Source organism: Arabidopsis thaliana, assembly GCF_000001735.4.
Source record: "Arabidopsis thaliana chromosome 1 sequence".
NCBI lineage: Eukaryota > Viridiplantae > Streptophyta > Magnoliopsida > Brassicales > Brassicaceae > Arabidopsis > Arabidopsis thaliana.
In genome coordinates, this window is record NC_003070.9 from 1,331,354 (window position 1) to 1,358,573 (window position 27,220).

At 38.5% G+C, this 27,220-nt stretch overlaps 9 protein-coding genes and 1 long non-coding RNA gene across 14 annotated transcripts; 5 read left to right on the plus strand and 5 right to left on the minus strand.

Annotated features, from left to right (window-relative positions):
- Positions 1-112: 112 nt before the first annotated feature.
- VAMP721 (vesicle-associated membrane protein 721) lies at positions 113-2,298 on the minus strand. Of its 4 annotated transcripts, NM_001331498.1 has the most exons (6): positions 1,884-1,907; positions 1,496-1,807; positions 1,236-1,377; positions 1,036-1,156; positions 784-846; positions 221-647 (listed from the first exon to the last, which is right to left on the minus strand). In NM_001331498.1, the coding sequence occupies exons 3-6, from the start codon at positions 1,331-1,333 to the stop codon at positions 504-506; spliced, it is 426 nt and encodes a 141-aa protein (NP_001318921.1). In that variant the 5' UTR covers positions 1,334-1,377; positions 1,496-1,807; positions 1,884-1,907; the 3' UTR covers positions 221-503. The 4 variants fall into 4 exon arrangements, with proteins under 4 accessions (NP_171967.1, NP_001318921.1, NP_001321868.1 ...); NM_100353.4 differs by lacking the exon at positions 1,496-1,807 and having other exon boundaries at positions 113-647; positions 1,884-2,298; NM_001331499.1 differs by having other exon boundaries at positions 1,236-1,807.
- A 44-nt stretch (positions 2,299-2,342) lies between these two features.
- AT1G04287 lies at positions 2,343-2,659 on the plus strand. Its single transcript, NR_138686.1, has one exon. It is a non-coding gene; the product is annotated as an other RNA (long non-coding RNA).
- Positions 2,660-3,179: 520 nt separating this feature from the next.
- On the plus strand, positions 3,180-5,351 carry VAMP726 (vesicle-associated membrane protein 726). Of its 2 annotated transcripts, NM_001331501.1 has the most exons (6): positions 3,246-3,596; positions 3,979-4,120; positions 4,210-4,330; positions 4,415-4,477; positions 4,571-5,124; positions 5,204-5,351. In NM_001331501.1, exons 1-5 carry the CDS (start codon positions 3,407-3,409, stop codon positions 4,715-4,717), a joined length of 663 nt encoding a protein of 220 aa, NP_001323352.1. In that variant the 5' UTR covers positions 3,246-3,406; the 3' UTR covers positions 4,718-5,124; positions 5,204-5,351. The 2 variants fall into 2 exon arrangements, with proteins under 2 accessions (NP_171968.1, NP_001323352.1); NM_100354.2 differs by lacking the exon at positions 5,204-5,351 and having other exon boundaries at positions 3,180-3,596; positions 4,571-5,006.
- Positions 4,921-6,496, minus strand: AT1G04770 (Tetratricopeptide repeat (TPR)-like superfamily protein). The gene is made up of 4 exons (NM_100355.4): positions 6,295-6,496; positions 5,991-6,203; positions 5,734-5,889; positions 4,921-5,633 (listed from the first exon to the last, which is right to left on the minus strand). Exons 1-4 carry the CDS (start codon positions 6,412-6,414, stop codon positions 5,211-5,213), a joined length of 912 nt encoding a protein of 303 aa, NP_171969.2. The 5' UTR covers positions 6,415-6,496; the 3' UTR covers positions 4,921-5,210.
- A 1,738-nt stretch (positions 6,497-8,234) lies between these two features.
- On the plus strand, positions 8,235-9,212 carry AT1G04778 (uncharacterized protein). Its single transcript, NM_001083989.2, has 2 exons — positions 8,235-8,822; positions 8,953-9,212. Exon 1 carries the CDS (start codon positions 8,594-8,596, stop codon positions 8,762-8,764), a length of 171 nt encoding a protein of 56 aa, NP_001077458.1. The 5' UTR covers positions 8,235-8,593; the 3' UTR covers positions 8,765-8,822; positions 8,953-9,212.
- On the minus strand, positions 9,200-12,440 carry AT1G04780 (Ankyrin repeat family protein). Its single transcript, NM_100356.4, has 2 exons — positions 9,987-12,440; positions 9,200-9,906 (listed from the first exon to the last, which is right to left on the minus strand). Exons 1-2 carry the CDS (start codon positions 11,610-11,612, stop codon positions 9,538-9,540), a joined length of 1,995 nt encoding a protein of 664 aa, NP_563716.3. The 5' UTR covers positions 11,613-12,440; the 3' UTR covers positions 9,200-9,537.
- Positions 12,441-13,635: 1,195 nt separating this feature from the next.
- On the plus strand, positions 13,636-17,515 carry AT1G04790 (RING/U-box superfamily protein). Its single transcript, NM_100357.5, has 9 exons — positions 13,636-13,755; positions 14,115-14,888; positions 15,006-15,486; positions 15,589-15,687; positions 15,885-16,085; positions 16,174-16,262; positions 16,352-16,451; positions 16,546-16,644; positions 16,728-17,515. The coding sequence occupies exons 2-9, from the start codon at positions 14,116-14,118 to the stop codon at positions 16,788-16,790; spliced, it is 1,905 nt and encodes a 634-aa protein (NP_563717.1). The 5' UTR covers positions 13,636-13,755; position 14,115; the 3' UTR covers positions 16,791-17,515.
- Positions 17,099-18,125, minus strand: AT1G04800 (glycine-rich protein). The gene has a single exon (NM_100358.3). It carries the CDS (start codon positions 17,882-17,884, stop codon positions 17,282-17,284), a length of 603 nt encoding a protein of 200 aa, NP_171972.1. The 5' UTR covers positions 17,885-18,125; the 3' UTR covers positions 17,099-17,281.
- Positions 18,126-18,726: 601 nt separating this feature from the next.
- Positions 18,727-24,113, plus strand: AT1G04810 (26S proteasome regulatory complex, non-ATPase subcomplex, Rpn2/Psmd1 subunit). Its single transcript, NM_100359.3, has 13 exons — positions 18,727-19,096; positions 19,480-19,549; positions 19,754-19,859; positions 20,173-20,281; positions 20,360-20,528; positions 20,718-21,178; positions 21,285-21,420; positions 21,523-21,771; positions 21,871-22,091; positions 22,188-22,446; positions 22,568-22,800; positions 22,887-23,385; positions 23,561-24,113. Exons 1-13 carry the CDS (start codon positions 18,951-18,953, stop codon positions 23,906-23,908), a joined length of 3,006 nt encoding a protein of 1,001 aa, NP_171973.1. The 5' UTR covers positions 18,727-18,950; the 3' UTR covers positions 23,909-24,113.
- Positions 24,114-24,730: 617 nt separating this feature from the next.
- On the minus strand, positions 24,731-27,194 carry TUA4 (tubulin alpha-4 chain). Its single transcript, NM_100360.4, has 3 exons — positions 26,821-27,194; positions 25,805-26,410; positions 24,731-25,721 (listed from the first exon to the last, which is right to left on the minus strand). Exons 1-3 carry the CDS (start codon positions 26,911-26,913, stop codon positions 25,068-25,070), a joined length of 1,353 nt encoding a protein of 450 aa, NP_171974.1. The 5' UTR covers positions 26,914-27,194; the 3' UTR covers positions 24,731-25,067.
- Positions 27,195-27,220: the final 26 nt, after the last annotated feature.

Below are 27,220 nucleotides of genomic sequence, written 5' to 3' on the forward strand. Positions count from 1 at the left end.
TTGCTCCTACTGATAGCAGAGTAAACACGTATGTTTGAACTCATAAACGACCCGATGGCCGACAAGATCTACTCAAGCGTTGCGGGAGGAGTTTGAACAAAACAACCTTGGTGGTCGGAATATGACGTACGTATATATATGTACTACCATCCCTAGTAACGATATAGAGAGGGCACTACTCTTATCTAAATTTAAAGTAACCAGCACACATCACGCCGTATAATCGTCAATACAATCTCAAATTTTTATCATCACCACCACAATGCAATCTTCAGTCAACAAAATCATTTAATAGTTTCGGATCTCTTGTCAAGTACTGACTGGTTCGCAAGGGATCAATGTCATCAGATGCAAGCAATATAGCAAATGAGTAGCATACATATATGTCTATCTATACAAAACCAATTCAAGCAGAAACATTAGATTGAAGATCGAACAATAAAAGAGAAGGCACTACGATGTACCGAGTGAGAAAGATCTCAGAAGTTTTGAATTTTCTGGGCTTAACACTTAAACCCATGGCAAACTGAGAGCACGATGATGAGAATCAGTGCGATAATGATGGCGAGCACTATGAGTTTTATCTTCATGTTCTGAAGCCACATCTTTCTTCTCATCTGCGTTCCTGTTGTTCTGAAATCTTGTGCCTGTGGCAGTTTGAGTTCAGTTAGACACAAGATATGGTAATAGGATGAGTCAGCTATGAACTCAAAAAGCATGTTCATCTTTGTGTGTGAGTGTAGGCAAATAGATGCAGGAGATAAGGGTATGAGAGAGTCTAACCTGTGAGCGAAGATTTTCGGTTTTGTCCACCAAAAGCTCAATTTTCTCACCACGGTCAAGAACCTGCAAATAATGAGTCGCATATGTAAGCGGTGTTACATTGGTAAACTGGACATTTCCCGTAAGATGTAATGCATTGAATTATTAGTAATTGATTTCACAGTAACTTAGTATGACTAGATGAGCTCTTTCAGATGGGTCAACCATAGATGTAAATATATACATTGAGGACAGAAAGGGTCAGATTCAAACCTTCTCAATGTTTTCCATCATTACACCCTTAACTTCTGACACTTGCGCCTTCACCTTAGCAAGCTTGCTAATCTCATCAGGATGATCCATGCAATACTGCATATGCTCTTTCAGTTTAGAGCTTCAAAGTTACCAAAAAGAGTCAGTCCACGAATATAAAAGAGAAGATCATCCAAATAGAAGAGATAATGAAAAAGTACCCAAACTCCTTATTCAAGCTGTTTGCTTGAGCAGTTGCAGCCTTTCCACCACCATATCGCTTGTTAAAATCTTCTTTTACTCTTTCCAAAAAGGACATGGGAATTTGCCTCCCAGCAGAATCAACCGCAACAACACAATAGGCTGTACAACAGGAACAAAATCAATCTCCTTGTCTTCCCTTACGGGATAATCAGGTGACATTGATTTAATATGAAATTGATATGGCTACAACAACTAAAGGATAGTCACAAAAGCTTACAATAAGACCCCAGATTTTCATTGAAAAATGAAGCCAGCCAAAACCCATGACCTAGGAAACTATACGCAAATAAAGCAACCAGTAAAAACCCTGTCTCAGATCAATGTTGGTGTTCTTCCACATAGTATCAACCAAAGCTACCACGGATTCTGTCCAAATCTGAGTGATTATACAGGTAAGACTCTACAGAGATTTATTGCGTTTAATAAATATAGATCTAACCCTAAAAGCTTGGTTCATGCGGTTCCTCAGTGAAATCAGACTACTCAGGATGCACAAATCCATACGAATCGATAGGTTAGGCAAATAAACCTAGAAACAAATCGAGGTAAGCACCGAATGGTGTAAGATTAAAACCTATGCATAGATCAAACGAAAAGTGACTTACTGAATCCATCTTCGACAAGGTAATTGAAGGTATGACCGTCGCAGTTGTAGGTGAACTTGTTGTTCGAAGACGGAAGCTTCTGGAGGCACTGAGCAGCGATTGAGGTGAAATTACCTTTGAAATCAGTGAACTCAACGAGGATCACCGTGCCGCGAGCTACGAAACTGTAGATCAACGATTGTTGCGCCATTTTTTCTTTACCTTAAATCTCCGATCCAATCGACCGTCTGATCAGAGAATTTTTTGGGCGGTCGCGGAAAAAAACTACAGATCTAGAAGACTATGAAAGAACAAAACGAGGACTAAAGTGGACATGGGAGAAGAAAAAGTTGAAAAGCGGGCAAGGGTAAAGTTGTCATTTAAGGTAGTCAGATTGGGTCAAAAATAGTATAAAACCTTGAATTTAAGGACTAAAAAAAAACAATTTCAAAACGGAGAGATCAAACAAATGTCGAGAAAGTTGGACCCGCCCGGATCCAGCCAAAAAGCTCGTGGACTCTGCCGATGGCACAAATTAGTAATTACCAACTTTAGGACAAGTTCAGGTCCCATGGTCGAAGAGAGTCTGTCTCTGTCTTCCTCAAAATATCTTTTTTTCCAAATTCATCATTGATCAGTGATTCCAGTATTAGCTCAGTTACGAACAAAAGGCTTAAACATAAAAACAAATGTTGTAATTAACCAAATTTCTTAATTCTTAATGGACGGGGGGAGCTCATAGTCATAGTATCTTGTTACAGCAACAAAATTCGAACTTCTACCGTTATCTCTTGTCATCTACAATTGCTCTGCATTGTTTAGAACCTGCTAATTAATTTGTTTAACGTGTTCCTAAAGATTTTGATCAACAATCAAATAATTGAAATTTAGGTAGTTAGGTTGTGGTTAGAATAGAAGGTTAGTGAATTGGAATGAAAGAAAAGGTTTGCAACATTATTTTAATTTTTTTGGTAGGAAGGTTTGCAACATTATCAATTGAACGTTCTTTTAAGTAACATAACATATAATTTATAGAAAATTTAACAACTCAAATATCCCTTACACATCGCAATTTTCTTTATAAAAAATCAATATATAATATATATATATATATATATATTTGTTTTTTAAAATGCTCATTGATAAACATTTCACATTTGAATTGAAAAACGAGCCACCGTGGTGTAAAAACATGAAGATACTATTATTAATTAGACGTGAATTATTTACCAAAATAAAGTTTATTAAGGCAATTTTCGACTATACAAATGATGAATTTTTCTTTTTATTTACTTTTTATATTTAAAAATTCAAAATTTGAACGTTACCAAAGGGAAAATAATGTCTCTGTTACTCGCGCAAATCCAGCGCTCTCATATAGTTTCTCTTCTCCGATCTCTGCGTCCTGCTTTCTCCATCGCTACCCCTCGTTCCCTTGTGTATTTTTACATCGCTTACTAATCTCTCTCATCAATTCGATCGGATTTTTGTGGTGTTCTTAGGTTTCGTTTTTTTATCTTTCTCTCATCTGGATAAAAGGAAGAATGGGACAACAATCGTTGATCTACAGCTTCGTCGCTCGCGGTACGGTGATCCTCGCCGAGTATACCGAGTTCAAGGGCAATTTCACCTCCGTCGCCGCTCAGTGTCTCCAGAAACTTCCGTCCTCGAACAACAAATTTACCTACAATTGCGACGGTCACACTTTCAATTATCTCGCTGATAATGGCTTCAGTAAGTCTCTATCTCCCGATCTGTGTCGATTTTGCTCTGTATTTCTCTGTTTATGCCTTGGTTCATCTGTTTTCTTATGAATGCTTAGTTTCGAAATCAAATGTTCGAGAACAGTGTAGCTTTGAATTTCGTAGGATATTCGTTGCTCTCGATTCTTGTGGCATTGTGTTATATTCAGATTTTCTTCTAATCAATGCCATGTCTTGATTGGATATGCAATCTGTTGTTTTCGTTCTGATTTTAATCAGCTTTATGCATGGCTTCTTTGGAATGTTTATTGTGAAGATTTTTATGTTTGGAAAGCTTTGGTTGTCCAATGCACGAATTTGCTTTAGTTGGAATGTGACAATAAGATTTCTCATTTCCCTCTGTTGTTATGCAGCCTATTGTGTTGTTGTTATTGAATCTGCTGGGAGGCAGATACCAATGGCTTTCTTGGAGAGAGTCAAGGAGGATTTCAACAAGAGATACGGTGGTGGAAAAGCTTCCACTGCTAAAGCCAACAGCTTGAACAAAGAATTCGGGTACTTTTAACATTTTTAGTCAGAGCATTTCTTTTCAATTCCATCTTTGTGGATGTGTGTTTTAAATGGTTTTGTTGTAATGAATGTAGGTCTAAATTGAAGGAGCACATGCAGTACTGTGCGGATCATCCTGAGGAGATTAGCAAACTTTCCAAAGTTAAGGCTCAGGTGACTGAAGTGAAGGGTGTTATGATGGAGAATATTGAGAAGGTTAGACTAAATTATCCATGTTTTTCATCGACAACTCCTCACCTGTAAGCTGAATGTGTTTTCTGCAATTCAATCCTATGGCAGGTCCTTGACCGTGGAGAGAAAATCGAGCTATTAGTAGACAAAACTGAGAACCTTCGCTCACAGGTTAATAATAACCACATCTCAAATACAGTATAAGAGACACTACATCACTATTATCTAGTGGTAACATGCTCTTCTTCTTCTGTTTGTTAATAGGCACAAGATTTTAGAACACAAGGAACAAAGATGAAAAGAAAGTTGTGGTTCGAAAACATGAAGATAAAGCTCATAGTCTTTGGCATCATTGTCGCTTTGATTCTCATCATCATTTTGTCGGTTTGCCATGGCTTCAAGTGTACTTAAGAACTCGATTCCGGTGGATCAGACCACCCACATAGCTACTAAGCTAATTAGAACCATCCCGGTATAGTTATCCCCTTTTATCCTTCTCTTTTGTATTTTTCCTTCTTCTTTTATTTAGGCAAACAAAAATTGACGTGGTACCCAGAATGATCCTTAGGAAATCAACTGTTTGGAAGAGAGATTTAAGCTTTTTCTTGTGTTTACTTATTATATAGGTTAGGCCTTTATGCTCTTGTAATCTACAAGTCTAATGATCGGTTTTATATTCCTCCAACCAACTTGACACATTATCTGATAGTGTTATATCTATGGATATAACATCAACTACTTTTGGAATTACTTTTGGAATGAGATCATTTGACATTGCGGTAATAACAGACAACGACACCCGAAAAAGCTTACAAGAGGTAAACTCTATTCACTCACTACATTCTTCTACCCAAAAAGGTTCCTATTCAGTATTCAAACATCAATCCAAACACACAGAGAATCATCAACAAGCCAATTGATCTCTCAGTGGTAAGATCTCTTCGAAAATCGGAAGTCTTCTTGTCCTATAAGGCCTCCTCCATTCCTTCACAAACTCATCAAGTCCTTCGACAACCGCTATCTCATCTATACCAACTTCACATTCCACAGACACAGAAGCCGCTGCTTCTTCTTCCTGTGGCTTTAGCTCACTCAATAGCTCTTGAACCCGAGCCATCAACCTCGGATCACCAGACCCTTCTTTGTTCTCCATTAGTACATCACGAAAGAGAATCGACCTCGCCTCATCGTGCTTCCCTTGCTTGATGAGACATGTGCATAAATTGCAAGCCTTGTTTGCATCTGGCTCTATCAATTGAGCTTTCCGATACACAGCTTCAGCTGCTGTATAGTCCATTAGTTGCATATAAGCCCATCCCAAGTTCCCCTGTAACACCACATTCATTCAAATTCCATCAGTTCACTGATCAAGAGACTTGAGAAATCTAATCACAACTAAAGACTAGTCGTGAGATTATTAGTCTTACCAAGATCCTAGAGGTTTCCTTCTCGACGGTGACCTGAAACTTCTTGCCATGAGATCTCGCAGTCTTTGTTGGTTTGCCATTGAATGCTTCTCCTTGATATATCATCCAAAGCTTTTGCTTCAATAACTCAACTTGCTCTTCTATTCTCCCACATTTCTGTTCAACAAAATTCGGAATCCCAAGTTTGTCAATTTCACTATCTAATAAAACGGTAACCGAGAGAAACAAGAGAATGGTCTCGGTCAGAGTTTAGTTACCTTATATAGATCGATGAGGACATTGTCTAATGACTCTTGAGCTTGTCTTGAACAAAGATCTCTAAAGGATTGAATAGCGTCAATGGCTTCTTCAGCTCTGTTCTGTTGTTTCATTAACAAGGCCATGTCTTTAAGAGCACTATCAACTCTATCTCTCGCTTTAATCGCTATCCAAAACAACTCTATCGCTGCTTCTGCATCTTTCTCCACCAACTGAACCAAACATCAAATCCAAAATCTCAGTAAAAATCAATATAAACTCGATTCCTTTGGATAAAGTCACACATATGTATATTAAATTTACCTGAACATGCTTCGCTCGGACATAAGGACTGTCTCCGTGAGGCAACTTATGGACAACGTTGTACGCCGCCGCCGACGAGTCTTGTCTCTCACCTCCTCTTCTCTGAATCATCATCATCATCGCAAACTTCGTGTCTCTGTTTCTAAATGAAGAAACCTTCTTTATCTCTCCTAAATCCGGTAACACCTTCCTTTCTCTCTCTAGGGGTGTGTGAAGAAAGATATAATTATATTGTGGAAGAAGAAGAAGGAACCTAGACAGATTCTCGTCTTGGTTCATTATCGTCAACTGGATCTAAAATACCGCGGGCTGGTCGTTTTTCTAACCTATAAAATAGTGCCACGTACCCTATCCGTCCCCATTATTCTCACACGACTCCGACTTGGCCAGTTTTTTTTGTTTTTTTTTCAAATCTAGTCCGTAGTTGTTATTTGTCCTCATAAATAACGCCCATCCTTAACTATATTCTGCTGAATGTAGTTAATAACCATATTGTTTTGTAAAAAAAAAGAAAAAGATATTTCGCCCATTGTTTCTAGAAAGTGGTTATTCTAATGATTTGTCGATAATTCAAAATGTATATAAAAAATTGTCCGATGATTTTTTCCAAATTAAAGTCTGATTTTATTTTTTTGACTAGTAAAATCTATTATGCTTTTATTATTTCTCTAACATTTTCCCTTATATCAAATCTTATGCTATTCAATTTTTTTTAGTTTGAATTTTTTTGGCCCTTTAAAAAAAATCAACAGCATATGTCACAACCTACAAGTAATTCCATAATTATGTGTTAAACACTTAACTATATCAAATCATAGTACCTAACTTCTATCTTTTAAAATTTGTTGGGGGAAGGTTATATATCACAACAATTATCTCGTTTTATTTAAGTGTGCATTTTGAAGCAAAGTGATGGGCCTACGTGTTAATCAGGTGACCGTACGTGTCGCGTTTACTTTTCGCTCAAGACGACTTGGTTTTATTTTAAATAACATTTCGGTCCAATACTTTTTTAGTTATTCAATTTGGCCCCTTTATTTTTGTTTCGCTACAAATTTGTGATTGGACCATTATAAATCCTTAGATCTTGTAGAAACATTATACTCCCAAGCTTTGGTGGCTTTGTGATATGTGCCATTGGTTGCATGAAAAAAAAAACAAGAACAGTGTAAAATGAGTATATTTTAAAAAGGTGTAAATAGGCTAATGGAAACATCATAATGATAATTCATTCCAACGCCACGCCTTAACATACTTTGTTAGCTGTTATTATTAGTACCATCTATGGCCCAAATGCATAACATACACTTTCATGATCTTGTTGTTTGTGTATAAACTATACTAGATATAGTAAGTTGTGTGTATAATAATAATATTGATATTACTAAACATGATCAAGTGCATATACTACGTTCAGTAAACACAATGACACATGGATAGATACACATGGATAGAGACACATGGATAGATACATATGTATACAAAACCAAAACGGCTAGAAATTGAAATGATAGACGATGATAATGCAAATTTAGACATTTATTAGTGATATACACATATATCTAGTGTATTGTAGACACAAATAGAAAGATGATGATGGACGTTCAGTCGGTTGGCTTTTGAGCTAATTAGTAGCTAAATGTTTTCTTTTGGCAGAGAGCTAAGTAGGTAAAGTTACTGACATAGTTGGCGATGATTGAATTGGTTTATACAGTTCAATACAACACGTTAAATATATATATATATATATATATATATATATATATATTTTTTTTTATCTCAAAGTCGATCGAAGAAACACAAAAAAAATATATACAGTATATATGTTTGTTTAAAGATATAATAATTCAGAACGCTCATCTGGACCAACTTCTCCCATTGTTTGTTTAAAGATCCAATACGAACTCAATTTCTCTTTAATGAAACCCAAATAAAAAAACTTGTTGAAATAAAAAACAAGGAAACCCCACAAAAGCGATCCATATGCCAGAAATGCATCATTGCCTAAACCCACAATACATTAACACTAATTACTCTCTTTCTCCTTTTCTCATGCCTTTCTTCTTTCATTTTCTTTCAACCTTAATCACACAAACCCCAAACACAAGTTTTATTTTGAAGTACTTTGTCTAGTTTGTGTTCGATTGAGTACTACTACGGGTGACTCGGATCATTAGTTTGGACCACCTGGCGACATCAACAAGAGAAAAGTGTTCGGCTTTAGTCCGGTCTTGTTACGTACCGTCAAGGACTACTTGTTCTGACGACATTATTAATATATCCAACACGACAGACGAAGATGGTCAACTTGGCTTCCGAGGAGGAGGAGGAAGACGGCGGCGACAACATCAACCGCCTAAGAGACACGGCGGGAGAAGCTGCACTGCCGTCTCCAGCGAGCCTTGCCGTCTCAAAAGCAACCTCAAGATCAAGACGGAGGCCGAGAAAAGCTTTGAACAGAGGAAAGTAAGCTGGCCTGATATTGCTTATGGCAAAGATATTGCTCATGTTCAAGAGTTTGAGCTTAGGTAATCTATACACACAATACACTAACTTTCTTAAAAAATATTTTGGTACCGATTATTAGGAACACCTTTAGTTAGTTACCGGTTTACCTTAGAAAGACATTAATCTGCGTTTGGGGGATTTTATTTGCAGCGCATCGGAGGACGGAGAACATGCAGAAAATTCTAGAAGAAAATACTGTGGTGTCTGTAAAATCCAGTGACACTATTACCTTGTTGTTTACGTGTTTTGTTTCTTAGCACTGTGTCTGAAATGTGTTGATTCTAGTAGAGAGTTTTTCGTAAATCCATATCGAGTAAAAACACTGAAGTTTAAGACACTTGAGATATTTGAACATAAGCGGAATCGAATCTTACGAGAATCGGAGTTTATAATCGAATTTTTATCATTTCAATACCAACAATTGCTGCTTATTTCAAGATGATGATTGAGAAATATAGTAATAATAATCATCTCCAAGGATTAAAACAAAAAGACGAAGAAAGAATCATAATTAAGCAAATATAAAATAAAGTCACAACAACATTAACCCACATCATTCCTCAATTTCCCCCACTATATTTAATTGAATTTGTTTTTCCCTGGTTTATTAGTACATGAACCAGGAAAAAAGGTTCCATTTGTTTTTTTTTTTATCTGCTAGATTTTTCCTAATTTGAGTATTTTATGTTCTCAGAGACAGAGCAAGCTCTTTTCTTACTTGAGTTTTCTTTTTCTTCAGCTGTTCTGAGATGACTTGCCCTTCTTAGCTTTATTCTTCTCTTGGACCTTCTTTTTCTTCTCTTCAGCTGTGATCCAATTGTATCCTCTTGGAATTGCAAATGGGTCTTGATCGTTTTCGGCTTTACCGATATTAAACCCTCCAGAGCTCGAGCTTGTTGATGGACGTTGGCTTGGTGTTTTGATCCATTGAAACCATGAGGAGGATGGGTTTGATGAGCTCTGTGTTTCTTCTCTAGGACTGTTCTTCACCGAAGAAGTTGGACTAGATGGCGGTGTAACAAACTCATCTTCGATAGCTTCTAGCTCTTCAAACTTTGTAAATGTGACGAGTACTCTAATTGTAGGAATTACGGGAATAGCAACCTGCAATCACAAATCCAAATGAAATGAGCAAAAAGCTGGACAATTATGATGATTCTGATCATAGAAGGTTATAAACAGACCTTGACTGGGAATGTTCCCGAAGGTAGTTTCGTGGTCATAAGCTCTCTCAAGCGTCGGATTGCTTTGACTTTGTTTGCAAGGATATCGAGCAATGGAAGAAGTTCTTTTGTCTGTAATGGGAACCTCTCAGAAAGCCAAAGAACTGGTCTAAGCCCTTTCTTGTACTCATTCTCTTTGTTTCCTTCTTTTCGTTTGCTGCTTCCGCTGCCTTCTGATGTTGAAGCTTTTGATGAATCTCTTAGCCCCCTGTTTTCGTTCCTCACAACTGTCTCAACCGTTGAGTGTCTTCCCGGTTTTATCTGTCTTCCTCCACGAGATGGAGAATCATCGTCCCCAAGAAGATCACTTACTTTCTCATCAACACAAAGCGAGTTTCTTGGAGGAACACTACTTCGTCTGTGCCCTTCCTCTCGTTTCCTCCAACCACTGAACCATCCTTTCTTCTCCTGTTTGCAATACCCGTTCCCATCCGTTACTGGAATTTCTCGATCCTCGAAAGAACAACTATTCTGCTTTTGAGAAATCCTAGAGCTCTCGCCGTTAGAAGATTCTTCCGGTGAGTCCAACTTGAGTGCTAACTCCAGCTGCCTCTTCTCGTCTTCCGTCAAGATATCTCCAAGATCCTCGCTTTCTGTGTCGTTTTCTTGATTAGTGTTTGAGAAAAGCTCCTCATCAGTCATTGCACCCGGTACTCTTCTTGATTTTATGCTAACAACTACATTGTGCATATCATACACTTTTGCTTTCCATTGCCCAACCATTTCTGTCTTCTCTTGACGCCTCCATGTTAATTGCGGGAAGAGAACAGCCTGAGTAACATCGATCCCGGGTCTGAAAATGCTTGTTTTGGACATTGCAGCCACTTCTTGACGAACTTCTTCTTCTGATGCGGCAGCTCCAGCACCGTCTAGAGCATTCATGATCTCCTTATCCTTATGTGATATCATAAGAAGAGAACCGGAAGGAACTTTACCATCCTCTGACCCATCTCCAAGAAAAAGTATAGTCTGATCCGATCTTTGAATCCTGAAACCATCAAACCCAGCCAGTGTCATATCCGCTCTAAGATTCGCACCCCTCTTCCAAATCTTATAAGTATCCGAAGGCGCCACTCTAGAAATGAAAGGTATAACAGAACTCTCGAAATGGAAAGTGATCTCCATGTAGAAATCTCTCATTCTATGCATCGTAGCCACAAGCCGAGGCAGCCTCCTGCACCATTTAGCCCAAGCCAGAGGCTGATAATGCCTAACGATAATCATAGCGATCCTCTCTTCTCTACCACAAATAGCTTCTTGTAGAGCGCTCCATCCATGCTCATTCTGCAAGCTCCAATCAGCACCAGCAGCCATAAGCATCTCCGCGGAGGTCTCATCACCGAGCTTTACAGCTAAATGAAGTGCCGTGTCTCGATTAACCACATCACGCCTGTCTATAACAGCTGCGATTGAATCCGCTTTTGTCTCTTCAGCTACAGAAGCTGCTTCGTTTTGAACCTCAGACGGGTCACGCATCTTCGGAAGAGCGGATAATAGTTTCTTGAGACCGGCATAATCCCTTGTGACAACAGCGTGATGAACAGGACTGTGACCATACTTGGTAACATCAATGGTGCTGCTTGCCATATCTCAGAAGTTGGATATAACAAACAAAAGCTTTACAAAGACTCAATCTTTCACAAGGAGAAACACAACTCAAGTTCCATCATCTTAAAACCTAAAACCCTCTCAACTGGGAAACACAAAAGATTGCAAATTTCCTCCAATTCATAAAAACCTAATTGCAACTCTCCGATATATGATTAGAGTAAACAAATCTGAAAAATTGGAGATAAAACCCAAAACCCAAGCAAAATCCCCAAATGCCTAGAGTAAAGCCGACAACTTTGAACAGATATAAGACAGTACGAATCGAAATTCAATCACTAAAACACCCGAGAGCAGATCGAAATTCGAAACCCCAAACACAGAAATAATTTGCCAAAAAAGGAAATTTGTTTGTAAACCCAGATCAAGAAGGAGCAGACCAAGCACGAATGAAGCTAATCAGCTGAAGTAAGGAACTTTATGTTTAATCTCCGTAAAGAGAAATGATTCCAGCCTTTCCCCGAAAGCCAAAACCAAAAAGAAGCCTCGAGATTCGTTGCTTCCGAGGAATCAGATCCGACCCCGATCGGGGAAAACCCACCGGACAGGATTTTGTAATCGTGGGAAGAAGAGATCTAAACAAAGAGAGATGATATGTGAAGTAAGAAGACTAGGAAGTTGAAAAGAAAGGAATAAGTTTTCAGAGGGAGAGGAACCGAAGATGGACACGGTTCCTTTTGGCTGTGTCCAATGGGGAAGGTTCAAAGTCCGGTCGAGAAGCTTACATGGATTCTGGGAATAACTATTTTAGATACGATAACCGTTAAAAAATATTACGACAATAAATAATTCATATAATTATTGTAGTAAATGAAATTATTAAATAGTCAGATTTGAAAATAAAAGTCACAGAAAAAAAATAGCATTATTTAAAACAAAACAAGTACTAGTAGTAATTAGTTTGGTGAATTGTTGTTTTATATACCCAACGAAGAGTAATGTTTTTTTTAAAAAAATTGAATGCAGAAAAAGCCAAAATGTAGGAAAAAAGAGAGAGGATATTTTCTCGAATAAATCATTAAGAAACCGCCAAAATAATTGGTTTTGAGGCAATTGGTGACTTGATTATCCCAATAAATGATTATTGTACTATGTTTTTGTTTTCATAGTTTTGCTATTAAACAAATCCCTAACAAGTACGTTGTCCTATACTTATTTGTCAAAGTTACGTGATGAGAGCGTTCTATGTGACTATATTGATTTCGAAAAATTTTAGGTATTAAATTTAAAATAATTAGACTTAGAAAAGTATATTTATCGTTGAAATGGAAACAATGCCATGAATTTCAAGTTTCAACCTAATATTAAGTAATCATATTGTTAACATCAGTTTGCATTTGTTTATTTTCAGCTGAAATTTTAAATATTTCTAGGAAACGTAATGCGTCGAAATAAGAACTATATTTAGTGTTATTAAAAAGTGAATAGAAATTTAGAATTATTAAAAATTAGAAGAGTTTGACTTTTAAAATTTGGAAAACATAGCTATACTATATGTCATTTTTGTATCGTAGGAGCGGAAAAAAACGACTAAATTCATGATCGTTTTGTAATCATCTGCGACAACGATAAGTTTCAACTATTAAGTGTTCTTAATTCAAAATTCAAGACACTTTAAGGCCTTGATTTTTTTGTAGATCTAGAATGGTTTTGGTTTTTGATTTTTGAAAATCCATTTTTTAAATTAGTAAAGTTGGCAAAAAATAGAGGAACCATTTGTAAAAAGAGCTAGTGAATAAATGCACGTTTTGGATTTTGCTATAATCAAAACTTTCACGAACTATTTGTCTTGTTGGTTTGGGTTTCTGATTCTGTCTAACTTCTCTGTTTAAACTTTGACTAAGCATTTGATTGCAGTTTTAAATTGTGAAAGCCAATTTAAATAAAAAGAGGCCCTGTTTTTAAAAGGCCCATTATTATTGGATCTTAGCCCAATATAATTGTCTAAGCCAACATCATTAATATTGGACCCAGAACCCGACCCAGTAATCCCTTACCCGACCCGGAATAATCTGAGGTCCAATCGTTGCACCCGAGCAAGAGGAGATAGATTGTTCGATGCAGTTGCTTCTCATCGAACAACTAGGGTTTCGATTCCCACATTTGAATCAAATTCAATCGGGTAATTTATTCTGTCCTTTCGTATTTGTATTTGTGATAGATTTCTCCTCTACGATAATTGTTTCTGGAGAGGAATATCTGTTCTCATTTTGGTGTATCTGAAATGCCCATGAATTTTCACTAGTCTGATCCTCAGTTTTAGATGATTATTAAGGCATGTCAATCTTTGTCGTTGTTGTTGTTGATTGCCACTTTTGTGATCTTAACCTTTGGGGAAATTGTGTTAAGTTATAATTTAGGGTTTATGTTTTCGAAAGTCTCAAAACACGAATTTAAATCTCTCTAATCAGAAAAATCTATTGCTAATATATAACATCATGTGTGCATTGCTTCAGTTTCTTTCTTGTTTAATTGTTTCAGGATGGAGAATTCTGATATTGACATGGTAATCATACCTGATACTCCAGATAGATCGGTACACCATAGAGAGGTTAAGAGAAGGCCACATTCTCCAGTAGCACCATTAAGATATCAAAGAGAGGAATACCGTAATCATCATCTTCACGGAAGAGCCAGACCAGTCCCTGAAATTGGGGACAACCGGGAAAGTTCTGATACACGAACTGAGAGTGGACATCGCCCTCGTGCTTCTGTAGGCAATGCTTTGTTTAGGAGAACTGTTGTTGAGAAGGATAAAGGGAAATCCATCTCCACTGATCCATGTGCGCCTCGTGTAGAGAAAAATCCGGTTTTAAATCTGAATCAGCGTAACGGACATGTTCATGTTGCTGCATCGAGATACCAACCATCTGAAGATATAAGAGAGTTGCGCACAAGTAATGGTTGTTCTCCTTTACGAGGTGATCATAACTCCTTTGTGCTGCCGGGGAACAGTAATAAAGGTAAAGAAAAAGCAGATTCTGGCTCTGTTCCTCATAGAGAAACAATTGACCTTTCTAGTGGCAAACCACAGAACAGAGGCACTAAAAGATTGGTGAGACATGGCTGCATTTCTCCACATGAAATAGCAGCTAGAGCTAGACAAGCTGCTGATACCAATTCCTATGACACACTTAGTGTTGAACAGGAACTAGCTTCTGAAACTGCATCTTCGATTGGCATAAGAGAGATTGTTCCTGAAAGTGATATTCACGGAAGAGCTAGAGGCAAAAGACCTGAAATTTCTAGTAGCAGGTAATATTTTTTCCTTATCTTATATTAGATGTTTGAACAGATACCTAAAGGATGATCCCTTCTTCTTTTCTTTTTTTGTGCTATAAGAGTTTCTATTCTTTGTATTAATGCAAATAGGGTGGCGAGTAGAGATGGCTTGGAGGGGTGGGTTAGTACGCGTAACCGAAATTTAAATATGGAACATGAAATGAATCATAGGGATGAGAGTAACACACGCGGAATTTGTAGTTCTGTTACCAGACTTGATGTGCGTGAAACCGGTGTAGTTGAAAGAGAAAGTAGACAACAGCGACGGCGGAAAAATGGATTTACTACTTCAACGGCTTCAAATGAGCCAGAAGTTACTGTTAATAGATCTTCTGGGGAACCATCTAGTTCAAGGCCACCAAGAATCCAGAATCATCTAAGACACTGGCATGGCACACAAGTGTTGGAAATTGAAGATTCATCTCCTGAAGTAAGGGTCTTCCGGGGTCCCAGACGTGTTGAAAATGATGTATCTGATGTGAATATAAGACAAATAGAAGCAGATGAGATACTGGCCCGTGAATTACAAGAACAGCTGTACCGAGAAGAGTCGTTGATCAGACACGAGCAGGTACATTTTCCAAGCTCCCTTTTGTTTGGATATCCTCTATATGTTCCATCCTTTTATCAATCAAGGTTTCCAATGGTCTTATTTCTTCATATGTGGTAACAGATCGATGAAATCATAGCCAGGTCGATGGAACAAGAAGAGAATTCTCTCCGGGCTTCTTCTAGTCGTGCTTCTACTCGTATTACCCGAAGCTCTAATACCGTAAGTCATGGATAAGAAAATTTCCTGTGTTTGCGTCTTTTTTACCTGGTTCTTTCGATTTTCTGTGTTCAGATGCGAGACTAATCTTTATCAAACATGAAAGAGTTCTTTCGTAAACTTGCACTTAAAAAGAATCTGGCTTTAGGGATCATGTTAGTCTCATCCGTTGTTTTAATGCCAATGTATATTAATTACAGATCGCAGCAAATCCACGTGGGAGAAGTCGCCTGGAAGCACGACTGCAACAACATTCTTCAAGGAGGCGATTCAATCCTCCACAGGCTCGTGCTCCTGTTAGAGCACCAGCACGGGGTCGAGGTTATCGTTTAGGCGGTGCATCTGCTTCACTACGTACAGCTCTGAATTTCAGTTTTCCAATTGATATGGGCTTAGACTCGGTACTCTTTTTAACTCCGTTTATATCCTGAATGTTGCCTAATGTTGTTAAGTACCGTAGAATCATCCTTACCCTTTTTAATGTAACAGAGAATGGATATTCTGGAGGAATTAGAGAATGCTATTGGACACTCCATTACCAGTAGTAATCTTCTTCATATGGATCGTGACTTTACTGAGTATGGTATCTTATTGATAGAATTTCGTCATTATCTTACTATGATTCTTCAATATATGAAGCTTGATAGTTCAACCATTTCCGGTGCAGAGATGATTACGAATTGCTGCTAGCTCTTGATGAAAACAACCATCGACATGGCGGTGCTTCTGCTAATCGCATTAACAACTTGCCAGAGTCTACAGTTCAAGTAAGCTAAAGGTTCACTTGTAAAATTCAGCTTTTTCATATCGAAATTTTGTTACTAAAAGCTTCTATTTGATTGCTTATGTGTTAATTTGCAGACTGATAATTTTCAAGAAACTTGTGTTATCTGTCTGGAAACTCCGAAGATTGGAGACACCATACGTCATCTTCCTTGTTTGCACAAATTCCACAAGGATGTAAGGATCTTTACTGATTCAAATGAAAACCCCTTATTAAGAACAGAGATTCGAAAAGTAACCATTGTTTATTTATTGTGCAGTGCATTGATCCATGGCTAGGACGGAGTAAATCATGTCCGGTTTGCAAATCCTCAGTTACTTGACAAGGTTTTCAAATTCATCGGAGAATTTGAAAACTACCATTTTACCCTTCCAAACCGGTCGATCTCTGGAATCATTTTGCGGGTAAGTCAAACATTCTTGGCCATCAAATTTGAACTCATTAAACGGGGTTTTACTACCGTTTACGCGCGAGGGATGATTATCTGTGTATCTCTGTGATTATTTTCTCGGGTTTAAATATATCTAGCTAAGAACTTTTTGTAGATTAAGAAAGTTGATACTACCACTTATTCACTTTAGTTTAAACATATACCTTTTAAAATCAATTTAAATGCACAAGGCTTTGTTTAATCGTTTTATTCACTTTACTTGCACGAAGAAGCAAGATACAATCATATTCAAAGAGTAAAACAAACTAAAGAGAAACGACATACATTTCAGTTATTGTTACATATATAACGAATTAGTTTTCTTAAATGACATGCATTGGATTTTAGCTCCTCATCAATGCACATTACGGTTAAACAAATTCTCAGTGACCTCCGCCGCCAATTCCTCCACCAATTTCTTTACCGGCTCCTCCGCCGATTCCTCCAATGGCTCCACCGTCAACTCCTTTACCTGCTCCACCGTCAAATCCTTTTCCGACTCCTCCCTCAATTCCTTTTCCGATTCCTCCCTCAAATCCTTTGCCGACTCCTCCATCAAATCCTTTTCCGGCTCCACCGTCAACTCCTTTGCCAACTCCTCCATCAAATCCTTTCCCGGCTCCACCGTCAACTCCTTTACCGGCTCCACCGTCAACTCCTTTTCCGAAGCCACCGTCAACTCCTTTACCGGCTCCACCTCCGAATCCTCCTCCACCAAATCCACCGCCTATTCCTCCACCAAAGCCTCCAACACTGCCTCCAATCCAACCGCCACCTGCTCCAAAGCCGCCTCCACCGCTGATACCACCACCACCACCTAAGTCGCCGAATTCTTTTTTAAAGCCCTTCTTGTGGAGGAGAGGATGAGGGTGAGGGTGAGGAAACAAGGGCTTCTCATCACCAAACTCTGCTTCTCCCATAGTAAAATCTGTGACCAAAGCAAACACCAAAACAAACACACGCACTTTACCGGCGATTAGACCCATTGTTAGTGGAAACTTAAAATGTTTGTAGTTAAAATATTAGAAGCTATTGGAAGAGGATGTTTTGATACGAAATTGCTTCTTGCATGAGCAGTATATATATAGACTTAGAGAGAGATCGTGATAGCATAAGCACTTTTCGTCAATGTGCATGGATTCAACCTGTACAACAACTAGGATATAATTGCTGTTGAGTAAAAACAGTTAAAGATGTTTCACCGGTCACTGGACAAGTTTTATGTTTCATTGTCTGCCCAACTGCCATATTGATCTCATCCAACACAAAGAGAAAAATATGATGCAAATATAGTTGAAAAATTGAAGAACATATGACACCAATTATTATATACAGTTCCTTGAATTATATTAATCATACATTCATATCAATTATATTAAAATTTAATTTGAAGGTTGTCCAGGTTTCAGAGGGCAATAACTAAAAATGAAAATGTTTCTGCATGTCTATTCATAATTTCATATTAAGTGAAAACTCGTATGGTCTAAGAGAAAATATTTACTAGAAAATAATTCTGACTTGATAAAAGATGTAGTCGCTTTATAGGTTGGAGGACAGGCCATGTCAATCTATGGAATATTGAACTATCTATATAAACCCTAAAATGTGATTTCATTTATTTGTGAGCTTTAGCTTTTTAGGTGTCATCAATCAATGATGTAAACTAGAAACTCATATGCTATACTTCCAAACAAACCAATAAAGTTTTTATTATGGGCCGCTAGATTGGTCCATTAACACTATAAGATATATAGTCTGGCCCATCATTAGACCCAATTTTGTATTCCGACTTTATGATTTTGTTTGGATCCATCATATATATTTGGGGTGAAAGTGTAATCTTATTAAACATTTAGGGGTATTGGTAAAAATTACTTGACTTGTTGGGTAAGTATCTTAATATTCGATAAGTCTAGAATTTCGATTTTGATTAGACTTGTGAAAAAGTGAACTCAGAAATTGTGCTCGCCCAAAGTAGTTCGGTTCTTGTGTTCCTCCGTCTGATCAACTCTTCTTCTCCACCTCTAGGTTTCTAATTTTCCGATTAGGATAATGGCCGCCGCCATGGTTAGTTCCGCCGGTGGGTTACTGGCAATGCTCAACGAACCCCATCCTTCCTTGAAACTTCACGCTCTCTCATATCTCATCAGATTGGTTGACCAATTTTGGCCCGAGATCTCCACTAGTGTCCCAATCATGTATTCAATTCTCTCTTCTCTTTTTTTTAATTGTTTCCCTTCGTGAGGCTATTCTGTTTGCTTACTGGGAGTAAAGCTTATGGGATTTGGATGAGTTTTAGCACTCTTGATATTTCTTAGTTAGGGTATTACATTCCAAGTTTTTCCACTCTTGTGTCGAGTTAGATTTGAATGCGTTAATTCACAAGTGACAAACTTTATTGAATTGCTTTACTTAATTCTGTTGATTCTGAATAGAACCATTGTTATCTGGGCTAAGGACGCTCCCTTACCGTCATGATGCGGAAAATTTGTTCTTTTGAAAGTTGTAGAGACTCTACTTTTGCTTGAGATCTTAAACTGTTTTTGTGCTATTCTGAGACCTTTTTTTGATTTTTTTGTAGAGAGAGCTTATACGAAGATGAAGAGTTTGATCAGCATCAAAGACAGCTTGCTGCCTTGTTGGCCTCCAAGGTACAGTTTATCTTTTTATTTAACTTACATGATGACTGGTTTTATATAAATTGTTAGTGGAGATACGAGTGCCAGTTAAACGGATACCTTAAAAGCTGGTAGATTGCTACAGAAGTTCAGAGCTTGAATTTCCTGTAATCAAGTTATGTTATTGTATTATAAGACTTGTTTTCTAACGTTTATGTTAATCTTGTTTTATCTCAGGTTTTCTATTACTTGGGTGAGCTTAACGATTCCTTGTCCTATGCCCTTGGAGCTGGATCCTTGTTTGATGTGTCAGAGGATTCTGATTATATTCATACTCTTCTATGTAAGGATTTTGAAGTTTGCTACTTTCTTCTCTTCTACTTTTTTTATCCAATTCTGTGACAGTAGACACTAGCTCGGTTATCATTCTTAATAGGCGTAAATTCAAAATCATTCCAACCTGATTAAATGGAAGATTAAGAAAATAGTTTATACGATATATTTTCTAACTAATAAGACTTGAACGTCCATCTTTCTTTTAATAAGATTGTGCTGCTAGAAAGTTACGCAAAGACATGATAAGATAGTGATCTTACAGTTACTAACTGTTTAATGTTGAATGTTTTACTCATGGATGCTTCTGTTTTCCTTATCAGCCAAAGCAATAGATGAGTATGCTATTCTCAGATCAAAGGCAGTCGAGTCAAGTGAGGTGGTGGAAATTGACCCGAGATTGGTGGCCATTGTTGAACGAATGCTAGACAAGTATGGGATGCAGAATTTATTTATTTATGTCTGTCTACAAGTTTTTCGTTTTTCCTTACATGGTTTTCTGTTTTATAGATGTATCACTGACGGAAAGTATCAACAAGCCATGGGCATTGCTATAGAATGCCGGAGATTGGATAAGTTGGAGGAAGCGATCATAAAGAGTGAGAATGTGCAGGGAACATTATCTTACTGCATCAATGTTTCCCACTCTTTTGTTAATCAAAGAGAATATAGACATGAGGTGAGTCTGGTGGCCACAAAACTGGATTTTAATAGATGTATTATGTTAATGATACTATGAGCTCATCTTCTTTATTCTTTTCTTACAAATATAATGGTTATAATTCATTGCATTCTTTATGTCAACTCAAAACATTTTTGTAGGGGCTGTTAATTTGTAAATGATAACATCCTTACTTCGTTCTTGCAGGTTCTTCGGTTACTTGTTAATGTTTACCAGAAGCTGGCTTCTCCTGATTATTTGAGCATTTGCCAATGCCTTATGTTCTTGGATGAACCACAAGGCGTTGCAAGCATATTGGAGAAGCTTCTTCGTTCAGAGAACAAAGATGATGCTTTATTGGCTTTCCAAATCTCTTTCGATCTTGTACAGAATGAGCACCAGGCATTCCTCATGAGTGTTAGAGATCGCCTTCCAGCGCCCAAGACCCGTCCTGTAGAAGCAATTCAAGCTGTTGAAACCTCTACTGCTCAGAATGAGAACACTGCAGGGGATGTTCAGATGGCGGATGAAACTCCATCTCAGACAATTGTGCATGAAACAGATCCTGTTGACGCTGTGTACGCTGAGAGGTTAACAAAGGCTAAGGGGATTTTATCTGGAGAGACATCAATACAACTGACACTCCAGTTTCTTTACAGCCATAACAAGTGAGGCAGTTTATTTACCTTTTTTGATATCTCGAAGGATATTTCATTCTTAAGTCGTTTCTTCCACATAGTAAAATTTACAGCAATGGCCATTGTTTCTTTGTAGATCGGACCTGCTGATCCTGAAGACAATCAAACAATCTGTTGAGATGCGGAACAGTGTATGTCACAGTGCTACAATTTATGCTAATGCTATAATGCATGCTGGAACGACAGTTGACACTTTTCTCAGGGAGAATTTGGTAAAATTTATTTTCTCTACCACTTTTTAACTTGTTTCAACGTCAACTATGTGGCATATTATTTAATCTTCTTTTCTTTTCCATTCATGTTTGAATTGTCAGGATTGGCTAAGCAGGGCCACCAATTGGGCCAAGTTTAGTGCTACAGCAGGATTAGGTGTTATTCATAGGGGTCACTTGCAACAGGGCAGGTCACTGATGGCCCCATACTTGCCTCAGGGCGGAGCAGGTGGTGGCGGGAGTCCTTATTCCGAAGGGGGTGCTTTATATGCTCTCGGCCTTATTCATGCAAACCATGGTGAGGGAATCAAGCAATTTCTTCGTGATAGTCTACGCAGCACTAGTGTTGAGGTGATTTGCTATATCTTTCTTCTGGATAGTCTTCCGTTATATCACCAAAAAGATAGTCTTTTGTTTAGAATGATTTTCATTAAAAAAATATGGTTGCAGGTTATTCAACACGGAGCTTGTTTAGGTCTTGGTTTGGCTGCTCTTGGGACAGCTGATGAAGACATATATGATGATATCAAAAGTGTGCTTTACACTGACAGTGCTGTTGCTGGTGAAGCTGCCGGCATAAGCATGGGTCTATTGTTGGTTGGAACAGCAACTGATAAGGCAAGTGAGATGCTCGCTTATGCTCACGAGACTCAGCATGAGAAGATAATAAGGTAACTAAAGTCTGGAATATATTTTTGGCTATGTGTGTGGGTGCATGGTAATTTATTTCAATGTTTTAAGTAACCAACATCTGGTTTTGTGTTTAGGGGATTGGCTCTAGGAATAGCTCTCACAGTATATGGAAGAGAAGAGGGAGCAGATACTTTGATTGAGCAGATGACTAGAGATCAGGATCCTATCATCCGTTATGGTGGAATGTATGCACTCGCATTGGCTTACAGTGGAACTGCAAACAACAAAGCCATCCGCCAACTTCTTCACTTTGCTGTGTCTGATGTCAGTGACGATGTTAGGAGGACTGCTGTTCTTGCACTTGGATTTGTCTTATACTCTGATCCAGAGCAGGTAACTCCATATTCTTTTTGTCTCATTAACTTCTTGACACTATATTCCATTTCTTTAGTGCCTTTAGGGCTCTTGTGCTCGCTTACAGTCATTAACTGGTGGCTCAATATTTAAACTGTAGACTCCCCGTATTGTATCCCTTCTTTCCGAGTCGTACAATCCACATGTCCGCTATGGCGCAGCTCTTGCAGTTGGCATCTCTTGTGCAGGCACTGGTCTGAGTGAGGCGATATCTTTGTTGGAGCCACTTACATCAGATGTTGTAGACTTTGTTCGTCAAGGTGCTCTGATTGCCATGGCCATGGTGATGGTCCAAATTAGTGAAGCAAGCGATTCTCGCGTTGGAGCATTTAGGTTAGTGAAGTTCCGATCTCTTCATCAATTGGAGGGAGTGAGAATAGTTCTCTTTTGAAGACTAAAATTTGTCTGTGCTTTTGCAGGCGTCAACTTGAGAAGATAATACTTGACAAGCATGAAGATACAATGAGCAAGATGGGAGCAATTTTGGCTTCAGGTATTCTTGATGCTGGTGGAAGGAATGTGACGATAAGACTGCTGTCTAAGACAAAACATGACAAAGTCACTGCAGTCATTGGCCTTACTGTCTTCAGCCAGTTTTGGTATTGGTACCCATTGATTTACTTCATAAGCTTGGCGTTTTCACCCACCGCCTTCATCGGTTTGAACTACGATCTCAAAGTCCCAAAGTTTGAATTCATGTCACACGCAAAACCATCGTTGTTTGAGTATCCAAAACCAACTACGGTTGCTACTGCCAACACCGCTGCCAAATTACCAACTGCTGTGCTCTCAACCTCAGCCAAAGCCAAAGCTAAGGCTAAGAAAGAAGCAGAGCAGAAAGCTAAAGCTGAAAACTCTGGCAATGAAGCTGGAAAAGCCAATGCAGCGTCAGATGAGAAGGAAGCAGAGTCTATGCAGGTAAAATGCAAATCTAATTCCCAACATCTTCGTATCTGTTTGAGTTGAAAAATTGCTCTTAACATTTTTTACTTTGGGAAATGCTGTTCCTATGATTAATCTCAAGGTCATGATCAATTTATCATCAGTCTTTTGACTTTTGATCAAGTATATTTTCTCTATGTTACTATGCCAGGTTGATAGCACAGCTACAACGGTGGAGAAGAAGGTTGAGCCAGAAGCAACGTTTGAGATTCTAGTCAATCCTGCGCGTGTAGTCCCTTCACAGGAGAAATACATCAAATTGATGGAGGATAGCCGATATGTACCGATGAAGCTAGCTCCATCAGGGTTTGTCCTTCTCAGAGACTTGCGTCCGCATGAGCCTGAAGTTCTGTCTCTGACCGATGCACCGACTTCAACAGCATCCCCTGCAGTGGGTGCAGAAGCTGCAGGACAAGCCCAACAAGCAGCCACCACCTCTGCTATGGCCATAGATGACGAGCCACAACCTCCGCAGGCCTTTGAATACGCTTCTCCATGATTTTGTAATTTGATCAGTTGCCATTTTGTTTTCTGTTAATTAAACAGAGAAACAGTTCTCCTTTTTTGAACTTGGAGACTAGTACTTATTGCATTGGTTCCGACTTGTTCTTGTGTTAGTAGTTTCTTTAAATCTATATATTACTAAGAGCAGAAATGGTAAACAACTATCATTTTTCCCTAAGTAAAGATTAATGCTATATACCAAAAAAAAAGAAAAAAAGTAAAGGTTAATGCTTGTATGATTTTTCTAGGGGAAATTAGATAAAAATCATTGCAAAAATTTAACCACATTGTTCAGTCGGGGAAAAATAAAAATCTCAGGTTGTCGATTTTGGGTCAAAATAGTTTGTTTATGCTAGTAGGCCTTTTTTAATTTATGTGGGTCAATTATATTACGCTCCTTGTAGCCCAATGGGCAGAATAAAAGTGAGCCCATGAGTGAGGCGCGTGGTAGGCGAACTGTCAAATGAAAATATCTTACCCACTCGCATACTAAGCGCGTATAAGACTGGGAAAACTGCCGTTTTTCGCTAAAATTAATAAACTGGGCGCGTGTGGGCGTTTTTTTACTAATAAAAACGTAACTGGCCTTCTATCTGATTAACCTTGTCCGGCCTTCTTTAGTGAGCCCATTTTTGTTTTAGTTTTATGTTTATAGACCTTATAAAATATAAAGCCCATATACAGTTGTTCCAACCGCAGCAACAACTGTATCCAATTAAGGTTAGACTAATACACATTTTCTTATTCAACACGCTAATTTAATCAGATAGACTTTGATTAGATACTTTGATCAGAGAGTATCTTACTACATAAATTTATCTGCTATATCCTCACTGCCACATATTTCTCAAGAATCCCAAAGTATCATCATGCTTAGGTCAAAATGCAAAATATATAACATCTCATGAATTTTTTCCATGCCTTCAAATAACCCTTGTAGTTTTGATAGTAGTGATAAGATATTACCAGAAAGGCAGAAACGATTTAACACACAAAGGAAATAGATAATAGAGAGATAACATGGCTACGAAAAGATAGAGAAGTAGGTTTTAAAACACACACGATTAAAGACTCCCAAGAGTTTTGAGCCCATTCTCACAAGACGAGATTATAGAGAAACCCACACAAATCCAAAGTTTTTAGAAACATTCTTCTTAGTATTCCTCTCCTTCATCATCTTCATCGTCACCACCTTCAGCACCGACCTCTTCATAATCCTTCTCCAATGCTGCAAGATCCTCACGTGCCTCTGAGAATTCTCCTTCTTCCATACCCTCACCCACATACCAGTGAACGAAAGCACGTTTGGCGTACATAAGATCAAACTTGTGATCAATACGGGAGAACACCTCAGCAACACTGGTCGAGTTTGAGATCATGCAAACAGCTCTCTGGACTTTAGCAAGATCACCTCCTGGAACAACTGTTGGTGGCTGGTAGTTGATACCACACTTGAATCCAGTAGGACACCAGTCAACAAACTGAATAGTGCGCTTGGTCTTGATGGTGCCAACAGCTGCGTTTACATCCTTGGGGACAACATCACCACGGTACATCAAACAGCAAGCCATGTACTTTCCGTGACGTGGGTCACACTTAGCCATCATGGAAGCTGGCTCAAAAGCACTGTTTGTGATCTCAGCAACTGAGAGTTGCTCATGGAAGGCTTTCTCTGCGGAGATGACTGGGGCATAGGAGGAAAGCATGAAGTGGATTCTTGGGTATGGGACCAAGTTGGTTTGGAACTCAGTGACATCAACATTTAAGGCACCATCAAACCTCAGAGAAGCAGTCAAGGAAGAAATAACCTGAAAACAAAATAGGAAAATAACATTAGATGAGCCCAAGAAAATGTAACAGCAAAAAGACTGGTTGAGGCTGGCTACAATACCTGAGAGACGAGGCGGTTGAGGTTGGTGTAGGTTGGTCTCTCAATGCTTAGGGAGCGTCTGCAGATGTCATAGATAGCTTCATTGTCGAGGAGGATGGAGACATCAGTGTGTTCCAAGAGAGAGTGAGTGGAGAGGACACTGTTGTAAGGCTCAACAACGGAGGTAGAGACCTGTGGAGATGGGTAAACTGTGAAACCCAACTTGGACTTTTTCCCGTAGTCAACAGAAAGTCTCTCAAGGAGGAGAGATCCAAGACCAGATCCAGTCCCTCCACCAACAGCGTTGAAGACGAGGAATCCTTGGAGACCAGTACAGTTATCAGCAAGCTTTCTGATACGGTCTAAGCACAGGTCAACAATCTCTTTCCCAATGGTGTAATGACCACGGGCGAAATTGTTAGCTGCATCTTCTTTACCGCTGATGAGTTGTTCAGGGTGGAAAAGCTGACGGTAAGTACCAGTCCTGACCTCGTCGATCACAGTTGGCTCAAGATCAACAAAGACAGCACGTGGGACGTGCTTACCTGCACCGGTTTCACTGAAGAAGGTGTTGAAAGCATCGTCACCTCCACCAACAGTCTTGTCACTCGGCATCTGGCCATCAGGCTGTAACATTCCAGATCCAAAACATATCAATACAAACTCATACAGTATGCACTAAGCATATAGAAGCTTAAGTATATGGGAAATAGATCGATTTGCATCTTCTAAACAAACCTAGAATATTTTTTTTGTTCAACGAACAGATCTTGAATCAACCAACAAGAAATCTATGTCAAACTCAGATCTAAACAGGTATGTCAAAAATATTTCTAAAATGAGAAACGGATCTTACATAAACCACATAAAAAAATTGTAAGACATCGGAATCAAACACAGATCTAAACAATTACGTACTAAATATATACGAATTCATCAGAAATCCGGAGAACAAGGTCAATGCATGGCCAAATTATCTCAGATCTGAATTATAAAATTACGAAAAATATAGAAGAAGCACAGATCTAGATACGAACCTGAATGCCATGTTCAAGACAGTACAGCTCCCAGCAAGCATTTCCGACCTGGATACCAGCCTGACCAATGTGGATCGAAATGCACTCTCTCATTTTCGTGGAAGAAAGAAACTAGATTTCCAGGGAAGAAGACGAAGGGCGTTTATGAAGACGCTCTTTTTTGATGAAAAAAACTGAATCTAGATCTGATTTTTCTATTTCTAGGTTTTTAGTAAGGCGTTTGATGTGTATTTATAAACGAAAGTACCCATCTGTATATAACGACACGTGTAATGATGTAATTGGGTTGTTGTTAATATCACGATACTCGTGAGCTGCGTATTTTCTAATTTTGAATTTTTGCTCGTTTTGTGACCGTTTCTCTTATTTTTGAAGCTGCAAAATTCCCTTGAATTGCGTG

What these genes read in the sequence shown, in the direction of transcription:
- AT1G04810 (NM_100359.3), top strand. Translation starts at nt 18,951, where the DNA reads ATGGCCGCCGCCATGGTTAGTTCCGCCGGTGGGTTACTGGCAATGCTC. An exon ending in AAAGAGAATATAGACATGAG is followed by an intron (nt 20,529 to 20,717) that starts GTGAGTCTGGTG and finishes TCGTTCTTGCAG; the next exon opens with GTTCTTCGGTTACTTGTTAA. An exon ending in TTTCTTTACAGCCATAACAA is followed by an intron (nt 21,179 to 21,284) that starts GTGAGGCAGTTT and finishes GTTTCTTTGTAG; the next exon opens with ATCGGACCTGCTGATCCTGA.
- AT1G04800 (NM_100358.3), bottom strand. Translation starts at nt 17,884, where the DNA reads ATGGGTCTAATCGCCGGTAAAGTGCGTGTGTTTGTTTTGGTGTTTGCT.
- VAMP726 (NM_100354.2), top strand. Translation starts at nt 3,407, where the DNA reads ATGGGACAACAATCGTTGATCTACAGCTTCGTCGCTCGCGGTACGGTG. An exon ending in TCTCGCTGATAATGGCTTCA is followed by an intron (nt 3,597 to 3,978) that starts GTAAGTCTCTAT and finishes GTTGTTATGCAG; the next exon opens with CCTATTGTGTTGTTGTTATT. An exon ending in TGATGGAGAATATTGAGAAG is followed by an intron (nt 4,331 to 4,414) that starts GTTAGACTAAAT and finishes ATCCTATGGCAG; the next exon opens with GTCCTTGACCGTGGAGAGAA.
- VAMP721 (NM_100353.4), bottom strand. Translation starts at nt 2,073, where the DNA reads ATGGCGCAACAATCGTTGATCTACAGTTTCGTAGCTCGCGGCACGGTG. An exon ending in AGCTTGAATAAGGAGTTTGG is followed by an intron (nt 1,157 to 1,235) that starts GTACTTTTTCAT and finishes GTAACTTTGAAG; the next exon opens with CTCTAAACTGAAAGAGCATA. An exon ending in CCGAAAATCTTCGCTCACAG is followed by an intron (nt 648 to 783) that starts GTTAGACTCTCT and finishes AAACTGCCACAG; the next exon opens with GCACAAGATTTCAGAACAAC.
- AT1G04778 (NM_001083989.2), top strand. Translation starts at nt 8,594, where the DNA reads ATGGTCAACTTGGCTTCCGAGGAGGAGGAGGAAGACGGCGGCGACAAC.
- TUA4 (NM_100360.4), bottom strand. Translation starts at nt 26,913, where the DNA reads ATGAGAGAGTGCATTTCGATCCACATTGGTCAGGCTGGTATCCAGGTC. An exon ending in GTCTTGAACATGGCATTCAG is followed by an intron (nt 26,411 to 26,820) that starts GTTCGTATCTAG and finishes GGAATGTTACAG; the next exon opens with CCTGATGGCCAGATGCCGAG. An exon ending in TCAACCGCCTCGTCTCTCAG is followed by an intron (nt 25,722 to 25,804) that starts GTATTGTAGCCA and finishes TTTTGTTTTCAG; the next exon opens with GTTATTTCTTCCTTGACTGC.
- AT1G04790 (NM_100357.5), top strand. Translation starts at nt 14,116, where the DNA reads ATGGAGAATTCTGATATTGACATGGTAATCATACCTGATACTCCAGAT. An exon ending in ATGGATCGTGACTTTACTGA is followed by an intron (nt 16,263 to 16,351) that starts GTATGGTATCTT and finishes TTTCCGGTGCAG; the next exon opens with AGATGATTACGAATTGCTGC. An exon ending in TGCCAGAGTCTACAGTTCAA is followed by an intron (nt 16,452 to 16,545) that starts GTAAGCTAAAGG and finishes GTTAATTTGCAG; the next exon opens with ACTGATAATTTTCAAGAAAC.
- AT1G04770 (NM_100355.4), bottom strand. Translation starts at nt 6,414, where the DNA reads ATGATGATGATGATTCAGAGAAGAGGAGGTGAGAGACAAGACTCGTCG. An exon ending in TCCTCATCGATCTATATAAG is followed by an intron (nt 5,890 to 5,990) that starts GTAACTAAACTC and finishes TTTGTTGAACAG; the next exon opens with AAATGTGGGAGAATAGAAGA. An exon ending in AGGAAACCTCTAGGATCTTG is followed by an intron (nt 5,634 to 5,733) that starts GTAAGACTAATA and finishes GTGGTGTTACAG; the next exon opens with GGGAACTTGGGATGGGCTTA.
- AT1G04780 (NM_100356.4), bottom strand. Translation starts at nt 11,612, where the DNA reads ATGGCAAGCAGCACCATTGATGTTACCAAGTATGGTCACAGTCCTGTT. An exon ending in CGGGAACATTCCCAGTCAAG is followed by an intron (nt 9,907 to 9,986) that starts GTCTGTTTATAA and finishes TTGTGATTGCAG; the next exon opens with GTTGCTATTCCCGTAATTCC.